This window comes from Microtus pennsylvanicus, chromosome 16 (assembly GCF_037038515.1).
Source record: "Microtus pennsylvanicus isolate mMicPen1 chromosome 16, mMicPen1.hap1, whole genome shotgun sequence".
Taxonomy (NCBI): Eukaryota; Metazoa; Chordata; class Mammalia; order Rodentia; family Cricetidae; genus Microtus; species Microtus pennsylvanicus.
This window is the reverse complement of record NC_134594.1, coordinates 5,695,217-5,718,576: the sequence shown is the minus strand read 5'-3', so window position 1 is coordinate 5,718,576 and position 23,360 is coordinate 5,695,217. Positions and strand designations below refer to the sequence as shown.

General features: G+C 47.1%; 1 protein-coding gene across 2 annotated transcripts; it reads left to right on the top strand.

Annotated features, from left to right (window-relative positions):
* The first annotated feature begins 862 nt into the window (after positions 1-862).
* Positions 863-23,360, top strand: Tmem212 (transmembrane protein 212). 2 transcript variants are annotated; one of them, XM_075950810.1, is made up of 4 exons: positions 863-1,042; positions 10,790-10,849; positions 12,109-12,432; positions 23,282-23,360. In XM_075950810.1, exons 1-4 carry the CDS (start codon positions 920-922, stop codon positions 23,324-23,326), a joined length of 552 nt encoding a protein of 183 aa, XP_075806925.1. In that variant the 5' UTR covers positions 863-919; the 3' UTR covers positions 23,327-23,360. The 2 variants fall into 2 exon arrangements, with proteins under 2 accessions (XP_075806925.1, XP_075806924.1); XM_075950809.1 differs by lacking the exon at positions 863-1,042 and adding an exon at positions 2,347-2,505.

The following is a 23,360-nucleotide window of genomic DNA, read 5'->3' as shown; positions in this document are numbered from 1 at the left end:
ATAGTGGAAGCCGGGAACAACTGCACACCCACTTCTGTGCCCGCTGAAAGATGCTCTTGCTTTAACAAAGTAAACACGAGTCCAACCTCTCTGGGAATCATGGAGGGAGATGTCACTAGCTCCACTTCATCTTCTACGCGGTCATATTTAGTGCTAACACCTTTGAACCACTAATAAAGTTATATGGACAACATTTGGGTTAATCTGGAATGTTATGGCCTCTTAAAATCTCCCCACATTAAAAGGAAACATTCTGTCTTTGTTTGTCAGCCTTTGCACTGTTTAACAAGGAGATTTCAACAGTCTGTTTTCCAAACGCGCAAGCAGCAGAGAGTGAGCTGACCCGGGGTGTGCAAGCACACCACAGAGCTGTAATCTCGAGATAAGAAGTAGAGGAAAAAGTCAAAACAGCTCAACCAAATATGAATGCAGACAAACGTTTCTTCCCCAGACCCTTTCCCCGGGCGTGAGGGAGCAAGCTGGCCTCGGCATCAGCTCTGGTGAACTTGAACTCACCTACATTCACCCTTGTGCTGCTCCGTGGGACCCAAATGCAGACTGGACAGGCTAACACCTCCATAAGTTTATTCAACAAGTATTTACTAATGTGGATCTGCTCCATAGACACAGTCGTAAGCTGTCAGAGAGGCCATGCGTATGAAGACTCTCAAGTTCTTTGCCCTTGAGGAACTTCGCTAGTTTATATGGAGGAAGAAAACGGTCTGAGAATCTAGCCCACAGCACTGAGAGGAACCAGGGCACAGTGGCCGTGCCAGACAGTCTGAGCAGCTTTCCCGGATTCTGCATATCTGCATACAGCTGTTTTGAAATCTGGGTCAGCTTGCGGAATGACTGTTGTAGATCAGAAGACAGAAGCGGGAGAAGCGGAGAACAGGCGAGAGGGGCCCCTCTCCAGTACATGGCAGGGCCTGTCGGAAACCCTCATCAATCTGATCAGCAAGAGTCAAGCCTAGTGTTTCCAAGGTGTTGGACAAGAAGATCAATGATATCTGAGCCACTGTCACAAGAACCTGGAAGAAAGGTGAGTTCAGGGTGTTCTCTGTGCAGAGCTTGCTCCACCCTAAGCATCTACGCAAGTGAGCTGAACTGCTGTTCTCACCCAGCCACCTGGTGAGATAAACATTAGTGTCTCCTGCTTCTCTCATGAAGAAACAGACCCAGAAGAGCTTTGTTCTTCCTCAGGATACAAGCCCAGCAGACGGTGAAACTAGAATCAGACCCTGCTCTGCCTGTCTTCAAACCCAAGTTCTGAGCTGATGAGGCAGCACTGACTCCAAACCTGAAGACCTAAGTTCAAAGTCAGGCCCAACATCGGGGAGGAAGAGAACTGACTTCTGTAAGCTGTCATACTATGGCATGAGCATCCCCCTTTAAAACACACGCGTGTGCACTCACGCACACGTGCGCGCACACACACACACACACACTAGTAATATGTGTGACTATTTTATGTATGTATACCACATGTATGCCTGGTGCCCAAGGATGCCAGTAAAGGGTATCAGGTTCCCCGAGACTGGAGTTATAGACACTTGTGAGCCACCAAATGGATACCGGGAATTGAACCCAGGTCCTCTGGAAGAGCAGTCAGTGCTCTTAACCAGTAAGCTACCTCTCCAGCACCAATAAATGTAATTTAAAAAATTGAAAGTAGCTGAGTGTTATGCCTATAATATCAGCCATTGGAAGACAGAGGCAGGAAAATCCCTGAAAATTCAGGGCCAGCCTGGTCTCCACAGCAAGTTCCCAGACCTTGACTAAAGTAATAATAATAAATAAGTGTATCAAATTAAACTTGGGAAGGAAAGGTTTGTTTGCTTAAACCGTTTAAATTAAATATAGCGAAAAGGGAAAAGTGATTGGCTGTGTGGTTCTTGCCTTGCTTTGTGGGAACTCTTGCTGGGAATGTGGTTCTATTGTGCAAGAGGATGTTGGCTTTATACTGTAACCACCAGGCAGGTTGAGCTCAGAAACAATTAGCTCAGTCCCCGAGCCTTTGAATCTGATTAAGACAGGAAGTGGTCACTCCCCAGGACGTAGCAGATGAAGGGAGTCAAGGTAGCCACTCCAAACGGAGAAATCAACCCCCTCTCTCTGAAAAAGGACAGTGTTAGAGTTTACCTGTCTAACTCACATCTAGGGCTTGAGCATGCCCTCTGCTCACCTTTGGAGAAGCAGGGCTTTGTTGTCTGCAGGAACTTGTTGCCCGTGTTTGCAGTCATTGCAGTTACGGTCTCTAAGAAACTTATGTTTATGGAAGGTTGGCTTGCCCTTGTGTTTTGGTAACAGATTATCTCAGAGCAAAGACTCAAGTCACAGAGGAAGATGAAGGGCCCCTACCAGGCTGCCGGCAGGACCCTGCTTACCTTAGGGAGCCTCAGCATCCTCTCTGGAGTGCTTGCCTTCTTCCCCGTCTTCTCTTGCAATCTTCGGTATGCAGGATGGAGCGTTTGGATCGCCTGTCCCATCTGGAACGGGGCTTTGGTAGGACGTATTTCATTAACACACTGACGTAAAGGGAGATGAGAAGAAAGGGGAAGTAAAATATATCAGTTAAGAGTTTTCCAATAATTCAAAGAAGTATATAACCTGCAGAAAACCGTACTCCTGAGTTGGGAGCAGGAATTTCTATGAACTGAATTTTAAGCATGCAATTTTTCTTAGCATTGTTTTATATGTATTTGTATGTCAGGTATACAGCGAAACGTTAAAGAAATTCTTATGGGGCCTGGTGGCACAGATCTGTGACCCCAGCTCCTGGGAGACTGAAGAGGGATGGGAGCTGGAGGCTAGCCTGGGCTACACAGTGAGGCTCTGATTGTTATGCAGCCGTTCGTCCCTGCCAAGCTCATGTCACCACGCCGGGCATAGTTTTGACTAAGATTATATACGTTTGGTGCAGGCTGAGCATATATTGTAGGCGTAGGCCAAGAGAAACGGCATGCATGTCTCTAACATGCCACTGAGTGGCTACAGGAGGTAGAGCGGGGCAGGCTGGGGTTGGGCACGGAATCAGAGGCACAAAGGGCAGGGAAGTAGCCTGTGCTCAAGTTCTGACTTTAATGTTATTAATACTTGGTCTGAAGCAGGCGTCTCGGCCAGCTAGCTCCTTCTTGTTCTTTCCTGCGCTGTGAGTACATTCATGGGCATAAAGAGACCATGTGAACAACTGTCTAACCATAAGACACTTGGTGAGGGTGAAGGCAATTTGAGCAAAGATTTTGTACTCTATTCCCGTACCGTGTGCTCTGCCCAAACTCCCTCTTCTTACCCACTCGCTACCAACCCTGCTCTGTTATCCTCCTCTCCGGAGTGTAGCTTCCTGGACTCATTGCCAGACAGCTTGTTCTTAGTTGACGTCTCCCCCTTCCTATTCAAGGCTGCCATTTCAAGAACGCCAAGGTGGGTTTCACTCAGACCCTTTGCTCTGGGGTCTCTTTGTCTAAAACCTTCCTGTATCTGGCTGGCTCCCAAACCATATTTTCAAAGGCAGGATCTCATGTCTCAGGCTGTTCTAGAACTCTCTATGAAGCCTAGAACTTCCGACCTGCCCACTCCCACCTTCCCAGTGCTGGGGTGACAAGCAACCACCACCACGCCCAGCTTCCGCAGTCCTGCAGATCCAGCCCAGGGCTTCATGCTTCAAGGCAACGGCTCCACACCCAGCTCCCTGCCGTCAATTATCAGTCAAACACCGCTTTTCCACCAACATCCTCCCTCTTTTATGCTATTCAAACTGCAACCCCTAGATGCCAGCAGAGATGACCCAGCCGGTAAAAGTGCTTGTCATCGAGTTGGAAGACTCAAGTTTGATACCTGGAACCACACGGTAGAAGGAGAGAGTCAACTCCCATCAGAGGTTCTCTGATCTCTGCTTGTGTTTTATGGTTCCCATGTGCCCAATCCCTGAACCCCACACAAAATAAATAAATAAAACAAATGTGAAAGGCATCTTTAAAACTGTAACCCCTGCCCCCATCTGCAGTTCCCAATCCTGTGAGCCCACCCCCGTCTACACTGTAACCATGCCCCCATCTCTGGCTCCCAAGCCTATGGTCCCCCCCAGTCTACACTGTAACCCTGCCCTCCCAGTCTACAGTTCCCAATCCTTTGAGCTCACCCTTGTCTACACTGCTGTATGACTTAACTACTTCCTGTGCTTTACACTAAAAAAGGGTTCTGTTTCTCCGTCTCCAGAGCTTAGAAAAAAGACAGCCACCTGCTAGATTTTGAAAAAAGTAGCAATTGATGGAAACTCTTGACTGAGTGGATGTCTCCCAGGCCCTGCATTCTGGCAACAGACTGTGTTGTGCTGAACTCTGGTTGGGTCGTGAGGACGACAGGTGAGGCTGGGTCTGTGCAGAAGAAACCCCAGAAGGAAGCGGTAGAGTGCCCACTCCTCCCATGTCTAAATCTGGAGCAACAATCATTTTCTTCCTCTTGAGCTTCTTACTAAGCTAGCTTTGTCTGATCAAGGTCAGCTTCGCAAGGCCGCTGCCTTTTCCACACCACCCCTGCCAATCACGTCTTTAATTGCCGCTGAGACACATCTTCCTCCAGTGAAAGATGAATTGGATATTTCAATCATATTGCAATCTCCTTTACAAATGACTTTGTATTTCTTTTGAGCCGTGAAAGAGAGAAGTTTTTGCATGTGATACAGTCCCTTGTATTTGTTCAAAGCTTTTATTCAAGACTTTCTAAAGTCCAACCAGCGTTTTCATCCACACCCTCCTAATTCTGTTCTAAGGCCACATGGCACACAATTTTCCTAGGATGTCTGAGCAAGGCTATTTAAAGATATCACCTGCTAGGAAGCATGCAGCCAGCAGGTCAGATGTCCTCCAGAACTGAGCCCTGTTAACCCTCAACACATGGCCCGCAGAGCCGTCTTCAATAAAGGGACTGGATCCTGTGAACACATGGCCTGCAGAGCTGTCTCTGATGAAGACATGGATTCATGAACACATGGCCTGCAGAAATCTTTAATGAGGACACTGGATCCATGAACACATGGCCTGCAGAAATCTCTGATGAAGACATGGATCCATAAACACATGGCCTGCAGAGCCGTCTCTGATGAAGACATGGCTCCATGAACACATGGCCTGCAGAGCCGTCTCTAGTGAAGACACTGGATCCATGAACACATGGCCCGCAGAGCCTTCTGATGAGGAGACTGGATCCATAAACACATAGCCTGAAGGGCCGTCTCTGATGAAGACACTGGATCCATGAACACATGGCCCGCAGAGCCATCTCTGATGAAGACATGGATCCATGAACACATGGCCCCCAGAGCCATCTCTGATGAAGACATGGATCCATGAACACGTGGCCTGCAGAGCCATCTCTGATGAAGACACTGGATCCATGAACACATGGCCCGCAGAGCCATCTCTGATGAAGACACTGGATCCATGAACACATGGCCCACAGAGCCATCTCTGACGAAGACACTGGATCCATGAACACATGGCCCGCAGAGCCATCTCTGACGAAGACACTGGATCCATGAACACATGGCCCGCAGAGCCGTCTCTGATGAAGACATGGATCCATGAACACATGGCCCGCAGAGCCATCTCTGATGAAGACACTGGATCCTAAACACATGGCCTGAAAAGCCGGCTCTGGTGAAGAGACTGGATCCCATGCATTCAATTAAAGAATTTACATGTAGAGAGTGAGGGTCTTGGCCAGAAACAAGCCACAGCGTACCTCCCAGAGCTTTGCTAGTACAAGATCAGGGTTCCCCTTGCGTCCTGCTGAGCAGGCTTCGCAACTGTTGTAGATGGGGCTCAGCCATGTGGGGCTTAGCAGTCATGGGACTACCATTTACCAGACAGCAGCAAAGGAGAGACAGTGTTTGGCAGTGGTTAAAATAATGAAATCAGAGTTTATTCAGTACTAATGCAGAGTGGAGAAGGAGAGCTTCGGACAGGACCAGGTTCTACTCCAGATGCTGCAGCACAGCAGAGAATGTAGGTCAAGGAGCAGGGAGTGGGGCAGTGGATAGGAAATTACACAGAGGAAACAGCAAGGAGAAATTATGGGGATTTTTGCTGAGGACAGACTAGGTGATCAGACATTGTCTGCAGGGTGATGCTAAAGGATAAGTAGATCGAACACACGGTTAATCAAATATCTTGGTTAAATGTTTTTATTTATCTACTACTGTCTTTTAATTCATTTGTTGTGTATGTGAACATACATGGGTGCCCCTGTGCAATTGTGGGAGTCAGAGAACAGCATTCAGCAGCCAGTTCTCTCCTTACACCATGTGGGGTCAAACTCAGGCCTTTGTCTTGGCAGCAAGAGCCCTTACCTGCTGAGCCATCTCTTTCACAGGTCCCCAGGAAGATCTTAACAAGGAAGTGCTGATTCTGGCAGTTTGGCCGGTTGGAGTAAGCAAATTGATCTTTGTCCGCGGTTAGTTTCCCACTTGAATAGTCCAAGCCTCTTTTTAGTCATCCTGCCTAAAAACAAATTAGTCATCTCGTCATCCAAACTAATTCTTTCTTCTCCAATTTCCCTTTCTTTGTGTTGGGAAATCAATTTCAAACCAAGAATGACCTTTGACTCAATTCTTTCTGCTAACGTAGTCGCTTTTCAGACTGTGGAGATAAATCACTGGGAACCAATGGGAGACAGGGTCAGAGCTGGGGGAATCTACGGGTAGAAGGGTCAGTGCTGGGGAAACTATGGACAAGAGGGTCAGCACTGGCGATCTACTAATTTTTTTTGTTTTTTGTTTTTTTTTTTTTTGAGACAGGGTTTCTCTGTGGTTTTGGAGCCTGTCCTGGAACTAGCTCTTGTAGACCAGGCTGGTCTCGAACTCACAGAGATCCGCCTGCCTCTGCCTCCCGAGTGCTGGGATTAAAGGCGTGCGCCACCACCGCCCGGCAGCACTGGCGATCTATAGACGGCAGGATTAACACTGGGGATCTATAGACGGCAGGATTAACACTGGGGATCTATAGACGGCAGGATTAACACTGGGGATCTATAGACGGCAGGATTAACACTGGGGATCTATAGACGGCAGGATTAACACTGGGGATCTATGGGCAGCAGGGTCAGCACTGGGGATCTATAGAAGGCAGGGTCAGCACTGGGGATCTATGGGCAGCAGGGTCAGCACCGGGGATCTGTAGTCAGTGCCGGGGATCTATGGGCAGCAGGGTCAGTGCTGGGGATCTATAGAAGGCAAGCTATACAACTCTTACAGATGACCTGAGTTCAGTTTCCAACACCCATGGGAGGCAACTCAAACCTGCCCGAAACACCAGCTTCGGGGGGGTCTGTGTGATGAATCTTTTCTGGCCTCTAAGGAACTCTCTCTCTTTCCCTCTCTCTCTTGCGCGCGCGCGCACACACACACACACACACACACACACACACACACACACAACAAATCAACAAATTTACTAAAGGAAATAAAGTAAAAGTAGATGAGGATGCGAGTTTGGTACACTAGAAGTATGTAGGTATTAATTTTAGTAGGAAAACAAGAGAGATAGAGCCTGGAGCAAGTCTCAAGGAAGGCCATGACAGGCGATGGGCAGGTCCAGCCAGAGACCAGCATCTGCAGAGGCAATGAAGTGACCTTGTGTTTGGGACACAGACAGTTCCATTTTCCCGTTCATTACCTGCGTCATGAATATAGATGCACCGTGGCCAGCCAGCCTCCCGCTCTTGACGCTACCTGCCACCATGCCTTCCCCGCCTGCCGCCGCATCTTTCCCACCTGCCGCAGCATCTTCTTCCTAGCGAGCCGCCATGTCTTCTCATCCCCAGTGGACAGTATCTCCCTGAAACTGTCAGGCGAAATAAATCCTCCCTCCCGTAAGCCGCTTTTGTCAGGGTATTTTATGACAGAAATAGGAAAGTAACCAATACAGGGTCTCAGGGAGTCCAGGCTGGCCTCAGACTCTGTGTATGGAGAGGAACACTGAATTTCTGATCCTCCTGCCTCCGTATGCCGAGTGGTAAAACTACAAATCTGGGCCACCGTGCCCAGTTCATGTAAAGCCGGGGATCACAGTCAGTTCTTCTGCATGTTAGGAAAGCATGTTGCTAACAGAACTACACCTTCAGCCTCATTGTATAGATGCAACGTGTGAACGCTGGCGTGCTTACCACCGGGTCTGCCCTCTATTCAGGCGGCATGAAGATTTGCTATCACTACTTTATCTGCCTCACGACTAGCTCACTGCTTACTGTAGTAGATGCTTGTAAGTGACTGCGTTGTGTATCCTATCTTCGCATGATACCTCTAAAATCGCTTCCTTCAATTCATCTGCTTCTGGGAACTGCACGCTGTACTTAAGCAGTTTAAAAGTCCAGTGGAAGGGCTCACAATTACCCCGGAAAGCCAGCCAATAGCACGGCAGAGGGAGGGAGCGCCCTCTCTCCTGCAGCGGGTTCCTCACCTCCTGTCCCTCCCCAAACCCCACTGATTCACCAGGCCTTCGCTTCCCAGACAGCCTGCTCCTTCCTCCTTTTCTTTGCCCTCGTGACTTCCGTTCCCTACTCTCAAATCTCTTCCTTTTTCATTCTTTCCCTCTTCTTATCTAAATATAAAAGTGAGCACCGGGAAGATGGGTGTTCTCAGCCCCATCCCATCAGCCAAGTGGATTTAAAAAGTTATGGAGCAGTCAAACATCCTAGGCTTCCACTTGGTGGAAGAGTTTTCTCAGAGCCGTGTGTAAACAAGGCAAAATTCAAGCTGGCGGCTGTGACCAAAATAACAGGAAACTGACTGCAATTCTGTAGCGTGTTTCAGCTTTCAAAAGGAAAGAAACTCCTGCCAGCACATTAAGGCAAGCTAGAGTCTCAGCATCCCACAATGTCTGCTGTCTCCAAAGCTAAGCCAGCCAAGGGACAGGAGCAGTCTCCCGCCCTCCTTCTGAGGTTCTGATTGATGACAGGTGAGCCGTGTGTAGGTCTGGAAGCTGAGACAGCCCCAGGCTCCATGGCTCAGCTCTTAGTACTTCTCCCGTTTGCTGGGCTGTTTGTGCCGCCGCTGCCTCCTTAACATCCTCTGGAAAGGTTCCTCTTGCAGAATCAAGCCAGGAACTTCTTTTGAGTGCAGATGGTCCTGTTTTTATCCATGGGACATTCATGGCAGATCCACGCCAAGTCTGCAGTCTTGGGCTCGTCAACTGGAGCTATGCGTGAGCAGGAGTTTCTCTCTCCCAGTCTCTCTAAATCCAAGTTTCAAAACGGTAAATAGACTAAGTTTGGAGCTCCGCGCGCAGCATCCCACTGGCTGCAGCATCCCACTGGCTCGCACGGGAAAGCTCTCGTTTCCCCTGCACCCAGCAGGTCTGAGAGCTGATTCATACTTACTCCTCAGACAGAATCGAAATTGGTCTGTGTTTAAACCTTTCTGCACTCGGCTCATCTCTTTCTGACTTTCTACCCGGACTTCCAAACCCAAGCTTTGATTGAGAAGAAGGATTTCTGTGGTTTGGGGATAAGTGATTTCTAGTCTCAATAACCACAAACGGCTCCTTCTTCAGACCTCACGATGAATCCAAGATGAGCTCAGAAATTCTTTTTCCATTATCTACTGCTGCATTCTGGACACACCGCCCCCTCCTTAGTAACTATTTTCTTTCTTCACTCTGGGCCTTTTTCTTTAAACATGAACTGTGGAGGAAAACTCTTCATCAAAGCAGACGCGCCTGCACCTGGAACACTAATGCCTTGCCGGAGTCCATCCTAACGACTGTCTTTGTTACTCAGGAAACAGAGGTCACGTGTCTGCATCCCCTCAGAGGGTCAAGGCCACAAAATGAAACGAAAGCAAGCTGTGAAAGACCAGGCCAGGGCTGGGGATGACTCAGGCCTGGGAGACAGGTCTCCATTTCAGTCTGTCCCATCTGGAAAGATGAAAACCAGAATACTGGGCTGGCAACATGGCTCAGTGAGTAAAGATGCTTGCAGCCAAGCCTGTCACCCTGGGTTCAATTCCCGGGACCTACGTGGTAGAAGGACAGAACCAATCCACACACACACACACACACACACACACACACACACACACACTCACGGGGGAGGGGAGGCAAATAAAGATAAATAAATATTAAAAATTCTTAAAATTTGTGTGTGTTACTTTTCTGTTGCTGTGATTAAAAAATACCACAACCAAAAGCAACTTCGAGGTTTATTTTGGCTTATGGTTCCAGAGTCTACGGCAGCAGGAAACGTGCGGCATGCCAGCAGGAGGAGGAAGTTGGCTCTGTACATTTTCCCCACCACACAGAAAGCAGAGGGAGCTAGCAGGAAGTGGGGCAAGACTATAACCCCTCCAGATCCACCCCCAGTGGGCTTTACATACTCTCTGGCAAGGCTGCCATTTCCTAAAGAGTCTAGACCCTTCCCAAACAGCACCACCAGCTTGGAACCAAGTGACCAAACCCACGAGCCGATTGGGGGGCATTTCTCATCCCAACCACCACACAAAGCATAAGTCCAGAATTGCGAAGCAGGATTTAGCTGTGGTGGCTGTGAGAAGGCAGCACAGGGAATGGAAATGAGCGGGATGTGACTCACGTCCCGGTGACTCTAATGGCTATTTTCCTCCCTGTCAACACAGTTCCTCCCCCAGACGAAGATGGGATCAGAGCCGTAAATCCATTTCACCCCTTGCCCTGCCTTCCAGCTTGTGATAAAGTTGTCACGCTGTGAGACAGATTGAACTCTTTGCAGAGGTCCTTTCCACTGGGGAAGTTATTTTTTTCCAATTTTCTTTTCACAGGCCATCACAGCTGGGGCACTTGTACTGCTTGCTCACCGAGAGTGGAGCCAGAGACACTTGGTAAACACAAAAATGTCGGCAGGGATGGTACAGTGAGCTTGGCAGTCATGTGTGCATGTGTGTGTGCACGTGTGAAGTGTATTGTCCTTGAACTTGCCATATAGCTGATGATGACCTCAAATTTCTAACCTTCCTTCTGTCTTCCAAGTTCTGGGATTACAGGCAGTGCCACTTTGCCCAATTTTATAAACTATGTATTTTTTTACATATATTACTTATATTATTTAATTTAATATAATACACAGCTGGTCCTCTGCATATAATTTTTATCCAGTTCTTACTCCAAATAATTTATCTAAGTTCATGATTATTGTTTGAGGTCAGTGTCAGGGCTCTGGAGTTTAACACAGAAATGAAACGACTTTAAATAATGTAAGTGTCCGTAGGGTGGTGGGGGAGGTATAGACTGAACCCAAGACTTGGTGTCTACCAGACAAACACCCTGCCCACTGGATTCCACCTCCAGCCTCAATAATGCAGTTCACAGCTCAACTCCTCAGCCTGAGGTCACCTCCCGAGCTCTCTCAGATCTGGGAAGGATGAGAACTCCAAGCCTGCTTGAATTTAACAGCAGTGAGCCGGCTCTTTCCAGGCTACAGGAGGAGCGTGGTATCTAATTCCAGGTCTCATTTCCATGGCAAAGGCTGGAGTGGGTCAGCTGGAGCTTGGGCTAGCGCACAGGCTCTGGTGAAGGTCTGGACGAGGTCTGAGAGGCTCTTCAGCAGTGTAGCGCGACCCAGGCACAGATGGCACCTGAGAACCACCGTCCTAGAGAGGGCCTTGTTTCCCCAACACCAGCTGGCCCTCTGTGCACGATAGGGAATAAGCAAATATTTATTGAATTGATCTCATTTTAGCTCCAATTGGTTTCCTCTTGTAGCCTAGATTGGCATAAGAGGAACGGGTCCTAACAGGAAGGTTGAGGGGACAGGGAGTGGAGGTCAATGGTGGAGGCTTTTTTGGTCTAGCAGCCAAGGAGGCCTTGGGTCTAAATTTGAAATGGCAGCACGGGGGATGAGTGTGTGTGGGGGGAGGGGGCGGTAATCCAATGTGGCACTTGGGATGTAGAAGCAGGAAAGACCAAGAGTTCAAGGCCAACCTTAGGAACACAGAAATCTGAGGCTAGCCTGGGCTATAGGAGACTCCGACTAGAGTGGATGAGATATGAAAATTGTGTGTGTTTCTCCTTCAGCATGTAGGGGAGACTGAGGGCCACCGGCTCTTCATCTAAGTAACAGCTTGTTTCTCCTCTTTTCCAGTGGGAAGCTGGCTTCACCTTTGCGGTTCTGAGCATGATGGGATGTCCACTTCATTTTGCAGTAGCCTTGGAATCTGCTCTCCTTGGTCCATATTGCTTCTACTCCTTTTCAGGGGTGTCAGGGACCAATTACCTTGGTTACGCAGTCACCTTTCCTTTCCCGTACACGGCGTTCCCATCAGTCTGCGTGGACCCGCTCCACTATGAAGAGTATCACCTGACCCTTCAAGTCCTGGACCTGTGCCTGAGCCTCGTCCTATTCTGTGTGTCCCTGGCCGTGTTCGTCAAGCTTTCCACACGACTGGTGCAGAACGGACACGTAAATGTAAGTTCTCAATGGAGGGAGGCTGGGCCTTGCTCACTCCGGAAGGTGAGGGGAAGGACCACATGGGAATTCCTAAGAGGTCTACCGCGATCTGCTGCCATGGTAACCAGGGTCCAGCATGTTACAGGCTCTCAATAAGTGATTTTGGATGAATGGGAGGACTTACATTGAGGGAATAACTTGTTTATCCCCAATACTAGGCACTATCTGCTAATTTTTATCTCAAACTAGCATTTTAAAGCTGTACTGGAATAAATAATAGTACATACATACTCCCACCTCTTGACATTTATCTCCTTTTAGGTTCATTTTAAAAATTTTAAGTTAACTGACATGTATGTAACATATTAGGTCCTGCTCTCCTCGCATTACTTTCTCTCGTCCCTCTTTTCTCTTCCTCTGAGCCCCTTCTACTTTCACGTTTTTGTGCATGTGTAGGTGTGTGTGTATACACATATGCATGTTTGTGAGTGAGTGTGAGTGAGAGAGTGTGGGCAGTGTATATGTGTGTGTGTGCATGTGCTTGTGTGCATGTGTCTGTGCATGCAGTGAGCTCACTTGGCCCGATGGGTTTCACTGACATTTCTTACAAGATCATAGTTGAGTGGACCTTTACTGGCACGTGAGCAGTTAACCCATGAGGCGACATATTCTAATTATATTTTAAATAAACACTGATTGGCCAGTAGCCAGGCAGGAAGTAGAGGCGGGTCAATGAGAACAGGAGAATTCTGGGAAGGAGGAAGCTCATTCCTCAGCAGTTGTGAGCCCACCATAGAAGAAACAAGATGTGACCTGCCCTGCTGAAAAAGGTACTGAGCCATGTGTCTAGCATATACTAGAATATAAGTTATAAGAGTTAATAAGAAGCCTGAGCTAATGGGCCAATCAGTTTATAGTTAATGTAGACCTCTGTGTTATTTCTTTGGGACTTAAGGACTGTGGGAACTGGGCAAGACAGAAACCCCGACAACATCTCCTCTTACTCCAGCAATTATTAACTGCCAAGAGCTCCCCAGGAAGGGGTGAGGCCCATGAAAGCTCCCCCCAGCCCTCCCCATGACAGAGTGTTGGCTGATCCAGTCTTATTGACAAGGAACTAGGGAGCTATAGCAGCTGTGAGTTCACGAGCACACAGGCCAGGTGGTGTCTGGAAGCATTTCACAGCCCTCCTCCCAATCCTCCAGTCCTTGAATTCTCCCCAGCTCCACCTCTGTAATGCCTTGGGGGAGGTGACAACAGTCACTCAGGCTCAGCCCTTAGAGCATTGTGAGTCTGTAGTAACCGCTGCCATCCACTTTTCTGAGGAAGGCTGAACTTTAAACAGGTGCTCCTGCCTCAGGCCATAGCAAAAGGTAGGACAAAAGCAAACATTGTGCGATCTACTATCTGAAATCAACAAAGTCAAATTCACAAAACAGAGCAGAGTGTAGTTATTGACAGAAGTTGGGGAATCAAGAAATGGGAAGATTTTTGTCAAAGAATATAAATTTTAGATGTGAGTAAATAGTTTGGGGCATAATATACACCATGAGACAATAGATAACAATACTGCATCATGTACACAAGATTTTCTAAGAGAATACACACAAACATATACATACCATCTGTATATTTACAGTATTTTCATCGAGATCTTACTTTAGAGCCCAGGCGGGCCTCATACCCTGTACCCTCATGCCTCAGTTTTCCCATGCCAGGAGTGTGGGTATGTGCCTCCCAGTCTTCAGGAGTAAAACTTGTGTAAGTGCACATGTGTGAGTTGGGGCTGTAATGTCCACATATGTGCATGGAAACCCGAGGACGGTGTCAAGTGTCTCTCTCTATTGCTCCCCCTGTGTCTCTCTCTATTGCTCCCCCTGTGTCTCTCTCTATTGCTCCCCCTGTGTCTCTCTCTATTGCTCCCCCTGTGTCTCTCTCTATTGCTCCCCCTGTGTCTCTCTCTATTGCTCTCCCTCTATCCTGTGATGCAGGATCTCTGGCTGATCAGGTTAGGCTGGCCAACCAGTGAAATCTTAGGATCTCTTGCCAGTTTTTCATGGGTGCCCATGTCCCCAGGTTTGCACAGCAAGTGCTCTTACCCATTGAGCTGCTTCCCCAGGTCTCTTAAGCAGTAGTCTCCAGTGTTCTCACCATACAAATGCCTGCTTACAGACAGTCACGGTGAAACTTGGGCGGACTGATGACAGACTCAATAATCTGACTGTGGAAAGGCATTTGCCAACACTCCATATTGTACATCCTAAATTTAGACAGAATTGCTTATCTAGTCTAGTTTGCTTCAATAAATTTGAGAAAAGTCAGTTTCTTACTTGGAGAAAAGGCATGTGTCCACCTTGTCCTGTAGGGTATAAGCTCAGAGTGGACAGTGGGTTTTTCTTCTAGCAAAATGGGTATTAAAATAAACTAACCTCAAATTTCAAGCTTCAAAATAATAGCTTTGTTTGTTTATTTTTGAGAGGAGGTCTCTCTTTGTAGCCCAGGCTAACTGGAGCTATGTAGCCTAGGATGACCTCAAAGTCTTGGCAATCCCCATCTTTTATATGCTGCAATTATACGTGTGCCTCACTGCATCTGATTCTCACATTTATATATTTTTATTTTATTTTATGTGTATGGGTGTTTTTCCTGCATGTATATCTATGGAGCATGTGCGTAACATATCTGTGGCGGCCAGAGAGGGCTTGGGATCCTCGGAACGGAAGTTCCAAAGTTGTGAACTGTCACATGGGTACTGGGGACAGAATCTGAGTCCCATGCACGAGCAGCCAGCACTCTTGCCTGCTAAACATCTTGTCAGTCACAAACCAAAATTTAAATCATGCTTTGGCCTGTTCCTTTGTAATTCCTCTGGCGTTAGAATAAAGTCAGTCATTTGCTACTTTAACCACATTCAGCTTTACCATATAAAATTATTCTAATAGAGAATACTAAAAGCTTTGTGGAAACTGGCTGTAGAAACATCCTTAGTGCTTTAAGTATTTGTCAAATACGGACTTTTTAATTTGGTGGCAAAACAACATACAGAAAAAGTTGTCCCCGTATTTCTGTTTGGACCTTGGTACCGAAGTCTGTGTATCCCAAACCAAGCTGAGCATCCTATTTTCTCCAAGAGAACTAGTTATAATACTAATGCTTGGTCCTAGCCAGCTTCAGACTGGGTGGACTGTTTGCATTTTACAGGTTGTATGCTCTGCCTAACCAGTTCACTTAGGGCTGGGGGTGTTGGTAGAGTACTTGCCTAGTGTGTACATAGCTCTGAGTTTGATCCCGAGCACCTCAAAATGAGGTATGGTTTGCACACATCTGTAATCCCAGCACTTACGAGGCAGAAGCAAGTGGATCAAGAGTTCAAAGTCATCCTTGGTTATATAGAAAGTTCAACACTCGTAAGGTACATGAGACCAGTCTCAAAAAAAAAACAGGAAAAATATAACTTTCCTCAGCTCACTCAGCTAAGAGGCAGAACCCAGGGCACCTTGTTGCTTCCTTATTCCTACTGCTGGCCTGCTGGCCCTAGCCCAGTCCACTGCAACAGACCTGAAGGTGGAAAAGCACACGTGATCTCCGCACTAATTCTTCCAGGTGTGGCCCATGTCGATCCCCCGCTGTTGGAAGACCCTTCCTTAGGCAGAAATGCTCCCTCTGCCAACGCAGCTTTAGTGATTCAGATTTCTATCTACTAGGGTCAGGTCGAGCTGCTGGCGTATTTTCTTCCAGTTCAATCCTCTGTACCCAACCAGCAAAGCTGGAATACAGGAAGTTGGCACTCTGGGTGCCTTTTGAGGTCAGTCCCGTCCTCATTGGCTTCTGCTTGAGTCTGCAGAGGAAATCCTGTCCATTCCTAAGACAGGGCTGATTTTGCAGGGAGGCCTGCCAAGCCAGGCAAGTCAGCCTACATTACCCCCCTCTCTGTACTGCCAGGGCATCTGGAAAGTCAGGAGCTGAGATTTCGCCCAGGTAGTAAATAGCCCACATTTTCTAGACTTCTTGTTAGATAGAACCCATGGCTATGAAAGCCAGAGAATTACTGGCAGTCGTAATAACGCTATGCCCTCATCACAAAGTCCCCCCCCCCAAAACCAACTGGAGACCGAGTCCTGTATGTAAAAGCAAAGAGCTCTCTTATTGGTACACAAGTTTGCAAACTTGGACTCCCCATCTGGCCATACTATTGGAGCAGTTAGAGAGCCCCGAACTCAGTTGGGGTTGATTTTTGTGGTAGCAAAGGTGAGAGTGAGGGATTTCTGAAGGTCAAAACCCCTGATTGGCTGACGTTTGGCTAGGGGTGTCCTGATGAAAAGTGATGGGTGTGTGCTGGCAGGTGATCCTATCTACAAAGGTTGGAACGTTAGGAATTTTTTTGGATGGTCTGTTCCTGGGTGGTGCCTGGGTAGTCTCAGTTTGTGGTCTTTCTTGGAACCAGGGTAAACTACTGAGACTCAGGCCTCTACTGAGCTTGTCGTGGCTGGGTCCCACAATTCCCCACCATGGGAGATCCACAGCATATGGCTGTCCCCCATTATGCTTGATGCTCCTAATCCCTACATTTCGCACAGATAGAGGGCAGGGAGAAAGGAAGGGAAACTGGATGCGGAGTTTGGTCAGTGACTGTGCTGAACCATCTCACCTGACTGTGTATATGTTGCTTTCATTGGTTGAATAAAGAAATTGCCTTGGCCTTTTGATAGGGCAGCACTTAGGTAGGTGGAGTAGACAGAACTGAATGCTGGGAAGAAGGGCAGACAGAGAGCCACCATGAAGCTGCCAGAGACAGACATGATGAATCTTTCCTGGTAGGCCACTGCCACGTGATAATATACAGATTCACAGAAATGGGTTAAATCAAGATGTAAGAACTAGTCAATAAGAAGTTAGAGCTAATGAGTCAGGCAGTGTTTAAATGAATACAGTTTCTGTGTAATTATTTCAGGTATAAACTAGCTGGGTGGCTGGGATGACAAGCAGCCCACTTGTTCCTGTTACAGATTGGCCCCACGTTGGGTGCCATTCTATAACAGGAGGTCTGCTCGTTGGGGTTTCTGTCCTGCCCAGTTCCCACATTTAGCAAGTCCAAAAGAAAAATTACACAAATGTCTCCATAAGTTATAAACTGATTGGCCCATTAGTTCAGGCTTTGTATTAGGTCTTATAACGTATATTAGCCCATTATTCTTATCTATGTTGGCCACATGGCTCAGTACCTTTTTCAGCGGGGCAGGTCACATCCTGCTTCTTCCATGGTTTGGGCAGGACTGCGGAAAGAGCTTCCTTCTACCCAGAATACTCCTGTTCTCATTGTCCCACCTCTACTTCCTGTCTGGTTTTTCCACCTATACTTCCTGCTTGGCTATCAGTCAATCAGCATTTATTTAAAATATAATTGACAGAATATAGACTTGTTCCGCACTACCAGACTGTGTTGCCAGAAAGTGACTGAGTTTTTGTTTTGTTTTTATTTTCTAATAACAACCTAAATTTTCCTTTGAACTATGATACTTATTATAAAACATGATCCTGGCTGGTACTTTGTCTTCTTACACATGAAAAGTTGGAAATACTTTAAAGTGGCAGTTGTGTTACTCTGAACATCACTGCTCTTCAGGAGAACGGCATGATCTCACAACTGTGAGAGTCAGAAGGCTCTGTCTTTTAAAAAGAGAAAACAATGATCAACATACATTGTAAATGTACACAATTGTCTGGAAATAATAATTATGTTTGATAAACACAGAAACCTGAAGAAGATCGTGTTTGAAGGGAGATGACGGGACATGGTGTGTGGGGTGGGCACACTTGTTCTCCAACAACCAGAGCTACATCCTTCTGAGGGTTTGTCTTATAAGTGCAGATACATGTTTTCAGAAAGGAGTCGGGCACCACATCTCCCTCCCTCCTCCACAGCTGTCTTTAGTAGATTTGAGGTCATCTTGTTACAGGTTGCATGGACAAAGGGCAGTTCAACCCCAAGCAAATCACCCCAAGAAATAAATGATTAAGAGAGGCATGGAGCATTTGGAGACTCTGAGAATTGTGAAGACTCGTGTGCAGTCATTCTGACTTCAGTGGATGGGTGGGAAGGCCTCTGGGCTACAAATAGGACGGACCACCTTCCTCACACAGCCCCACCCACAGTTTAGGTAGGACAGAACACCAGGAACACCACAGCCAGAACTGTGTGTGTCCTTGGTCCAGTAAGTAATGAAGTTATGAGAAAGTAAGAGGAAGGATTTCTGGCACCCTGCAGGCATTCCCTGCAGCTGCCCTCCCCCTCCCCCGCCCGGTGGGATGGCTCCTTTTATTTTTCTTTCATTATTTTTTGTTATGTTTATGGCTTTTTTTTAATGAAAGGGGGAAGGAAAACATTCCCCCCTTGTCATGTGAACCATGGCTTTAGTTTAGTTTTGTTTTGTTTTTTTTGAATGGAGATCTGCTTGCTTCACATAAAAGACGCTGGTAAACCCTGCAAGTGCAATTTAAAGACACTCAAGCGAAATACTCGTTAATGGGCAGCTCTTTTTCACAGTGGAAGACAATAAGCACCATGCAGTGGCCCACATCTTGAGTAGAATTCTCTGCCTTATTACAAATATAAATGTATTGGGAGGGATATATTTTTGAGACAGGATCTCTCTATGTAGATGGGGCTGGATTGGAACTTTCAGCAATCCTCCTGCCTCAGCTTCTGCAGTGTTGGGATGACAGGTATGGTCCACCGCACAGGGCGTCTGTAAATGTGTGTGCGTGTATATGTAGGAGGTGTCACCTGTGTGCAGATATGTGGCTGATGTCTGCTAGCGTCTTCCTCCACCTTGTCCTTTGGCACAGGTCTCTCGTTGATCCTGAAGCTCCTCTCTCCTTAGATTTGCTGGCCCATGAGCCCCAGGGATCTGCCTGTCTCTACATTAGCACCCTAACCTCCCCCTCAAACCATCTCCCCAGCCCTGCGATTATTAATAAACTTTGAAATAGGTTCACCTGAAGCTACTTTCAAATTTTTGTGAGTATCCAGTCATTATTTAGAGTAATTACTCCTGGGTTTCACTGTGATGTTTTTATACGTGTAAAGCCCACTTTGATCATAACCCCCATCACCTCTCTTGCTCCCTCCCATTCCCAGTAAGTCCCTTCCTCCTCCCAACTGACCCCCTTTTGCTTTCATGTTTTTAGTTTTTTTTCTTGGTTCAGTGAGTTTAATTGGGTTTGCTTCCAGGAACGAGTGAGGGGCTTCAGCTATAACTCCTGCATTAGGGTCTGAGTCCTGAAACTGAACGCCAAAAAGATCTTTGTAGGAACACTGGGAACTCAGTCCTCTTAGGCGGACACAGCAGGGCTGAGGTGGGTGGGGTAGCAGTCAGAATCCATTGCATTTCTCCCTCTTGATTGTGTTGTCTTCAGTTGAGTCAGTAGAGAAATCAGAATCTAGAAGGATAATCACAGGTCTGCAGAGACGGCGGGGGGGGGGGGGTAGCAGTTAAAGTGCTGACCTCTGGGGCTCATGGGTCAGGCATTGTACTGGAAATAGGAGCTCCAGGATCTGTGTCAAAGAGCAAGGTGAAGAGACATAGAAGAAGCTAGCAGATATCAACTTGTGGCTTTCACATGCACACACGGGTGACAATGTACGCAGACACACACATGCGCACACACATGCCACAGTTAGAGGGGTGGGGAAGGAGGAGAAAGAGGAGGAGAGGAGAGAGAGGACAGACAGTCATGACACAGGGTACTCCCACGCCTGCGATCTTAAGTTCTGCGAAGAATGGTGACACCAGCCTGGTCATAGGAGAGTGACCATAGGGGCTGTTTACCAACCTCTTTAGCTGTGTCACCTCTGCAGGCCCAGTCCAGGTGCTTTGCTTCTTTATCCCTCAATACTCAGAAGTTTATGTGCCCGTTTCACAGATGCGCACACTGAGTTGGCCCCATGCACTCTTGCAGAATCTGGACTCTTGTCCCGTCTGACTCTTGCAGGGTCGATCAAGCCCCTGATCGCTGTACCTTATCAGGCAGGGTGTCATTAATCCTGTGACCTTGCACAGGCTTGCTTCTCTCATTCCTGAATGGCTTCTCACTGGGGAGCGTTTGATGTTTGTTCTTAGGATGCTTGCATTTCACTTAACCCATGGGGTCAACACCAAAGATGGCAGCGGCTTGTGAGGGGAAATGATGAGACGAGTGTTTCTTGTAGTGGGCGTGGGTGGGCTGGGTCGACCGGAGGACTGGGTCCTTGACAGCTCCACTTGGTCAGTTTTCACGGTAGCAACCACCCTTAGTGTTGACCTGTTGCCTTTTGCTACGCCCACAGTTTCACCTTTTAACATGAAATATCCTTGTATTATGTATACAATATTCTGTCTGCGTGTATGCCTGCAGGCCAGAATTGGGCACCAGACCTCATTACAGATGGTTGTGAGCCACCATGTAGTTGCTGGGAATTGAACTCAGGACCTTTGGAAGAGCCATCTCTCCAGCCCCCGAGGAAAAAAGTTTTCTTTACCCAATCTCCAGTCTCTCATATCAAATTACAAGAGCTTTTGGGTTTGCTGTCTGGGAAAACAATCAACTTTCCACTTGATTATTGAATAGTCTCCAGTTTATTTGCAAGAAGATGAGGAAAAAGAAGAGGAAGAAGAGGAGGAGTGTTCTTTTAAAATATTTTCCCTACATAATCAACAGATGTTCAGAATGGCAGTCTTTGTCCACTATGCACCAAGCAAGGGATTAGTATTTAGAATATAAAAAGAAATGAAAAACTTAAACACCAAAAAATATGTAATCAATAAATGGGCCAGTAAAATGAATTGACAGTCTCCAAAAGAAGAAATACAGATATACAATAAATATTTGAAAAGGTACACAGTGTCTTTAGCCATTGAGGAAACATGAATTTAAGCTGTTTCTTAAATCCCATCTCACCCCACTCAGAATGGCTATCATTAAAAATCCAACAGTAACAGGCACTAGGGAAAATGTGGGGCAAAGGGGAACCCTTGTGCTTCTGGGGGGATACAAGGTGATGCAGCCACTGTGGACCTCAGGATGGAGCCTTCTCCAAATCTAAACCTAGAACCCTAAATGGCCCAGCTGCACCGCTCCTGGGCATAAACCTGAGGGTGTGAAATCAACACAGAGACACCCGCATGTGCCTACTGCTGCGTTCGCCACAACCGGCAGGTGATGGGATCAGCCTAGATCTCCAGCAATAGAAGAATGGATAAAGAAATATGGTACATGTCCACAATGGAATTTTACTCATCTGTAAAGAACAATGAAGTCATGGCCTTTGCAAGAAAGAATATAATTGACTGTCACCATGCTGAGCAAAGCAAGCCAGACCCACAAAGAGATATTCTGTGTGTTTTCTTTCATGTGTAGAATCTAGATTTCAATTCAAATGTATATACATGTATATATATGTACATATACGTATATATATGTATATAAAATGTTTTTCTTAGCCATATGATGCATGCTTGCAATCCCAATAAGCAGGCATCTGGTGTAGGAGGATCATGAATTTGAGTCAGTCTGCTCTATAATAGCAAAAGGTTGTCTTAAAAAAAACTAAACATAAAGGCAAGAGAGAGGGCTCCAGAGTCAAGAGCAGTTCCCACTCGTCCAGAGGACCTGAGCTGGACTCTCACCACCCTTATCAGGCAGCTCATACTGTCTGTAGCTCCAGTTCCACAAGAGACAGACAGGACATACACACACGCATACATATATGCGTGTGTGTATAAATCTTAAAAAAAAAACACCTCTAAAATGAATGCCCAGTACTACCCTCCTGAAACGCCCACAATATGAAATGGATGAAAAATCAGGTATTCCTTTCCTCTCTTATATCGTAGGGCAGTCTCATGCCACAAGGGGAAAAGCGGCTGTGGCACCAGGGCTGGGCTATAGTCCGAGCCTCTTTGACAAGAGCATTTACCTTAGAAGCATTAACCTTATGAAGATGGTCTTCCTCGTAATGTCCACATTCATAAACTCAAGCATTACTTAAACAGTCATCCTTCACCCTGCTTCCCACTGATCACTCGCCGCAAATTACAATAAAGAGGGAGACGGCTAGACTGTGTCCTTGCGTTCTAGTGACTGACGGAGAAAAATGAACCAGAGACTTGGAAGCAAGAGGCCAGGTGAGGGACTGCAGGGTCTGGTCTAGGAGTGACTTGTAGCAAGTGGGAAGAAGACACCCATCTTAGAGATTGCATTATGTAGAATTCTCTAGAGCAACAAACCCAACAGACTCTATACGTCATGTTAAGACAGCTTTATAAGGTCAGTTACCGAACAATCCAATCCCACAATGGCTGTCCAAGGCTAGACAGCTAGAGAAAGCAGTAGCTGATGAGTCTGAGCAGTTAGAAGCCTCAGAAGCAACAAGACCAATGACCCAGCTCCCGGAAGAGCCTGAAGGTCCTCCGGCCCCATGGAAAGACATGGAACGCTCAAGTCTGGAGTCCGACAGCAGCACAGTGGGCGCCTGCTCAGTAGGGGAAAGCATGCACACAGGCTTCTCTTCTTCCATTGCTTTGTTCCGTGTCCCCGCCCTGGACGGTACTACCCACCTTCAGTGCAGGTCTTTCCCCTGGATTCACTGACCCATGTGCCAATTCTTTTTGGAAACACACCTCACAGCCATACCCAGAAGTATGATTTGCAAATTTTCTGAGCGACCGTTAACCTAGTCAGGTGGACATCCAAGATTCAGCACCAGAGAGTACCCAAACAGTGGCGCCTAGAGAGTTACCGTGGAGACGGGAGATGCACACAGACGCGAAAAGGATCATGAGAGGTGAAATTGAGTGATCCACTTTAATGTGAGCCGTAATCTCAACAGGTAAACAGTTCCAAGTCTCTCAGCACCAAGCGAAAGTCATTGTGAGGACTGAAGAGAAAGCCGAGGCCAGCAAGCCCAG